The sequence below is a fragment of the Silurus aristotelis genome, assembly GCF_946808225.1.
Source record: "Silurus aristotelis genome assembly, chromosome: 14".
In the NCBI taxonomy this organism is placed as follows: Eukaryota; Metazoa; Chordata; class Actinopteri; order Siluriformes; family Siluridae; genus Silurus; species Silurus aristotelis.
In genome coordinates this window covers 28080444-28085443 of record NC_139587.1, presented here as the reverse complement: position 1 = coordinate 28085443, position 5000 = coordinate 28080444, and the positions used below count along the sequence as shown (strand labels likewise).

At 39.5% G+C, this 5000-nt stretch overlaps 1 protein-coding gene across 1 annotated transcript in view; it reads right to left on the bottom strand.

Annotated features, from left to right (window-relative positions):
• The window catches only part of zcchc14 (zinc finger, CCHC domain containing 14), a 26993-nt gene that overhangs the window by 7440 nt on the left and 14553 nt on the right, over positions 1 to 5000 (bottom strand). Inside the window, exons 7-9 of the mRNA XM_083561186.1 lie at positions 4295 to 4331; positions 3874 to 4159; positions 3682 to 3770 (exon numbers count right to left, since the gene is read on the bottom strand). Coding sequence (XP_083417312.1) covers positions 3682 to 3770; positions 3874 to 4159; positions 4295 to 4331 — 412 coding nt within the window. The remainder of the gene's footprint in view (positions 1 to 3681; positions 3771 to 3873; positions 4160 to 4294; positions 4332 to 5000) is intronic.

The following is a 5000-nucleotide window of genomic DNA, read 5'->3' as shown; positions in this document are numbered from 1 at the left end:
GATGATGATCAGGTGATCAGGAATTTCTCTGATCTCATCACTGACTCCCTCTGTCTCATCCACGTTAACCCCAGACTTCTTACTGCCTTCTGCCTGCTCATTGTGAGCTTCTCACACCACAGTCTACGTCTGTGGTGTGAGAGAGACGGGAGATGATGCGCCAGGGGATTGAAAAAGCTGCTCATTGACAAGAAACGTTGAAACGGAGCAATGAGAAGAAAAAATATTGACATTTCACCAAATAGAATAAACTGAAAGTAAATAAATTGTAAGAAGAAAAAAGTAATAATAATAATAATAATAATAATAATAATAATAATAATAATACAGTAACTGTTCTGAACAGTTACTGAGGTTCGAATCTCGCACATAATTAGTTTGGCTGACTTTCCCGGTCTCTCACGGAGGGCATGATAGACCAAAACACTTATAGGGAACTGTTTTTATGTAGTTTTATGTCGAAATAATAAATGTTATTTATAAAAATAGAATTATTAATTATTATTGATTAAAACCGCGATAAACGGGTGTTTACTGTAATAATGATAAAAACAAACGAATTGAAAAGTGATGTTTGTGATGCACTTCCAACACTGACCGGTAGATGCCAGTGTGCGCACTGTATCCTGCAGTCTCAGAGCAGAACCGGATGGAGGAACCGGATGGAGGGAACAGCGCCACTCCAGTGGTCTGTTTACAAACTCTTCATTGTTTTTCTTTTGTTTTGAAAATGAGAATCAAATTAAATAACTCTGTTTAAAATCTACTTTTTGTTTAAAAAGTAAAATATTTAAATTTCACCTCATTTATAGTTTCTTGCCATCTTACTATTAGACTTTGTGGTTCTCCTGAACAACCTGAATCTGCAAGAACTGATCAACCATCAGCCCAGAATCCACCAGTGGCTTCATCCATCATTCTGGATTCACTCTGAGATGTTCATATGGATCACTATGTGCTTTTCAAAAGCAACAAGAGAGGGACAGGAAATGGGAGACATTTCTATCTAAGAGAAGCACTGCATATTAGACTGGATGTTGGATTGGACAGTAGATTGGGTGTTGGGTTGGATGTTAAATTGGACGTTACACAAAATGTTAGATTGGATGTTAGACCGGATGCTGGGTTTGATGTTAGATCGGATGCTGGGTTGGATCTCACACAAGATTTTATGTTGGATGTTGGGTTGGATGGTAGATCTGATATTAGATTGGATGTTGGGTTGGATCTTTTACAGGATTATGAGTTGGATGTTGGAGTTGATTTAACAGAATTTTAGATTGGATGTTGGGTTGGATGTTAGTTTGGATGTTAGATTGGACATTAGACAACATGTTGGGTTGGATATTAGACTATATGTTAGGTGAGACATTAGGTTGGATGTTGGATATTAGACTGGATGTTAGACTGGATATTAGAGAGGATGTTAGACTGGATATTAGACTGGATGTTAGAGATCCTCTCTAGAGATCTCTCCTGTTATAGAGGATGTTAGAGAGGAGGTTAGGATCTTAGATTGGATGTTAAATTGAACTTTAGAGGGGATGTAAGAGAGGATCTTAGATTGGATGTTAAGCTTGATTTTAGTTTGGACATTATACTGGATGATAGATTGGATATTAGGTTGGACATTAGACAGGATGTTAGACTGGATGTTAGATTGGATGTGGATGTTAGATTGGATGTTGGGTTGGATGTTAGACTAAATGTTAGATTGGATGTTGGGTTGTATGTTAGACTGAATGTTGGATTTAATGTTGGGTTAGATGTAAGACTGGATGTTAGATTGGATGTGGATGTTAGATTAGATGTTAGACTGGATGTTAGAGATCCTCTCTAGAGATCTCTATTGTTATGGAGGATGTTAGAGAGGATGATAGGGTCTTGGATTGGATGTTAAATCATACGTTAGAGGGGATGTAAGAGAGGATCTTAGATTGGATATTAAATTTGATGTTAGTTTGAATGTTAGACTAGATGTTAGAGAGGATGATAGATTGGACATTAGGTTGTACATTAGATTGGATGTTAGACTGGATGTTAGACTGGATGTTAGAGATCCTCTCTAGAGATCTCTCCTGTTATAGAGGATGTTAGAGAGGAGGTTAGGATCTTAGATTGGATGTTAAATTGAACTTTAGAGGGGATGTAAGAGAGGATCTTAGATTGGATGTTAAGTTTGATTTTAGTTTGGACATTATACTGAATGATAAATTGGATATTAGGTTGGACATTAGACAGGATGTTAGACTGGATATTAGACTGGATGTTAGATTGGATGTGGATGTTAGATTGGATGTTGGGTTGGATGTTAGACTAAATGTTAGATTGGATGTTGGGTTGGATGTTAGACTGAATGTTAGATTTAATGTTGGGTTAGATGTAAGACTGGATGTTAGATTGGATGTGGATGTTAGATTAGATGTTAGACTGGATGTTAGAGATCCTCTCTAGAGATCTCTCTTGTTATGGAGGATGTTAGAGAGGATGATAGGGTCTTGGATTGGATGTTAAATCATACGTTAGAGGGGATGTAAGAGAGGATCTTAGATTGGATATTAAATTTGATGTTAGTTTGAATGTTAGACTAGATGTTAGAGAGGATGTTAGACTGGATGTTAGCTTTAATGTTAGATTGGATATTAGACTGGATGTGAGATTGGATGTGGATGTTTAATTGGATGTCGGGTTGGATGTTAAACTGGATGTTAGATTAAATGTTAGACTGGACGTTAGATTGGATGTTATAGAGGATGTTACATTGGGCATTAGGTTGGATGTTAGACTGGATGTTGGGTGGATGTTAGACTGGGTGTTAGAGAGGATGTAAGATTGGATGTGGATGTTAAGACTGGATGTTAGATTGGATGTTAGACTGTATGTTAGAAAGGATGTTACATTGGACATTAGGTTGGACGTTAGACTGAGTGTGGATGTTAGACTGGATGTTAGAGAGGATGTAACATTGGACATTAGGTTGGACGTTAGACTGGATGTTAGATTGGAGGTTAGACTGGATGTTAGACTGTATGTTAGACTGGACATTGGGTTGGACATTAGACAGGATGTTAGACTGGATGTTAGATTGGATGTTAGATTGGATGTTAGGTTGGACATTAGGTTGGACATTAGACAGGATGTTAGAATGGATGTTAGACTGGATGTTAGATTGGATGTTAGACTGTAAATATTGTGTGTTTTGTGGCAGTGAGTATAATTGGTATTGTGGGTAGTAGAGTTGTGGTTATTGTAGTTCTCAGTAGGACTGATTTGCAGGGTTCATTTAAAACCTGTGAGTTTTTAATATAATATAACGTTCATCTGAACCGCATTTTTAGAGAATCATCAGCTTCCTTCTGATCTGAACTCAATGTTTATAAGTTTAAGATTTCAAATACAATTTTACTAAATGTATATGTTCATCTGGAAAACAATCAGCATCGATTTTGGTAGGTGAGTCGGTTCCTTGGAATCAAGTGGAAAACATACACAGGGTGAATCAAACACCGATGTTCTCAAGGAACAACGTCAGGAACCAAAAATCCAAACCCACCAGTGAAGGAGAAGAATTCAAAATTCCACAGACCCAAACCGCCCTGAGTTTCTCTTTACGTGTGTGTGTGTGTGTGTGTGTGTGTGTGTGTGTGTGTGTGTGTGTGTGTGTGTGTGTGAGAGACTCACTTCTGCAGCTCCAGCTGGGTCTTTAGCTTCTTCTTGGCTCCCTGAGTGAGATCGTACTTATTCAGGTCCTCTTCTGTCAGAGCGAGGAACTGTGGGAAAGGAAGTTCAGCATTATTACGGATATAAAGTTGATTTCTGTTTCAGTCTCAGAGACAGATGTTTACGACTTATGAAGCACTACAGAAGCTTCACCTCTTCCATGGTGAGCTGTTTGAAGACGGGGTAGTACTTGTGGAGGCGGAGCTTCCGCAGCCAGTCCAGGATGCCGTTCTGCTCCGGGCCGGGTGTGTGTGGCTGGTGTTGTTGTTGGTGTTGTGATGTTTGCTGTGGAGGTGAGGTGGTCTCTCCTGCAGCAGGTACAGCGAGGCTCGAGTGAAGGGGCAGGATGGGTGGAGGGGGCAGGTGTGCAGGAGAAGGTTGGGGAACCGGGGCAAGAAGGTTCACCACCGGCTGAACGCTCGCAACTCCGCACACCGATCTGAACATGAAAAGAAGAAGAAAGAATGCAATGAACTCTGGATGGTGATTGTTCTGAAGGTCAGGTCAGTGTAAAGGTCACACATCTTTTCCTGAAGCATCTCAATATATCTATTAAGCCAGTGGATCCACTCACCTGCTCGCTCCTCTGTACTGAAGCACGCAGCTCACATCTGTAATATATATAACACAATATATAACACAATCTTCATCATCATCATCATCATCATTAAAACAATTTCCCGATGGGATCAATAAAGTATTCTGATTCTAATGATCACCATCATTACCATCATCATCATCATCACCACCACAATCATCTTCAATATCATCACCATCAACAGCATCACCATTATCATTATTATTATAATCACTATAACCCTTCATCATCATCATCATCATCTTCAAAAACAGCATTATAATAATCCTTACATCATCTCCATCACCACCATATCACACCAACATCATTATAATTACAAGCACCATCATCTTCATCAGCAGCATCATCATAATTATCACTATCACCATCTTCATCATCATCACAGGGCCGTTCATCTGCTCTCTCTCTCTCTCTCTCTCTCTCTCTCTCTCTCTCTCTCTCTCTCTCTCTCATTTGGTCTTTATTTATTGGTCTGTCTCTCTATATATTTATATCTCATTTATATCTCATTAGGGCACTATATGCCCCCCCCCCCCCCCCCTCTCTCTCTCTCTCTCTTGCTCTCAACTAGCATACAGTAACACTCACGGACCAGGCCACATAGCTGATAGAGAGAGAGAGAGAGAGAGAGAGAGAGAGAGAGAGAGAGAGAGAGAGAGAGAGAGAGAGAGAGAGAGAGAGA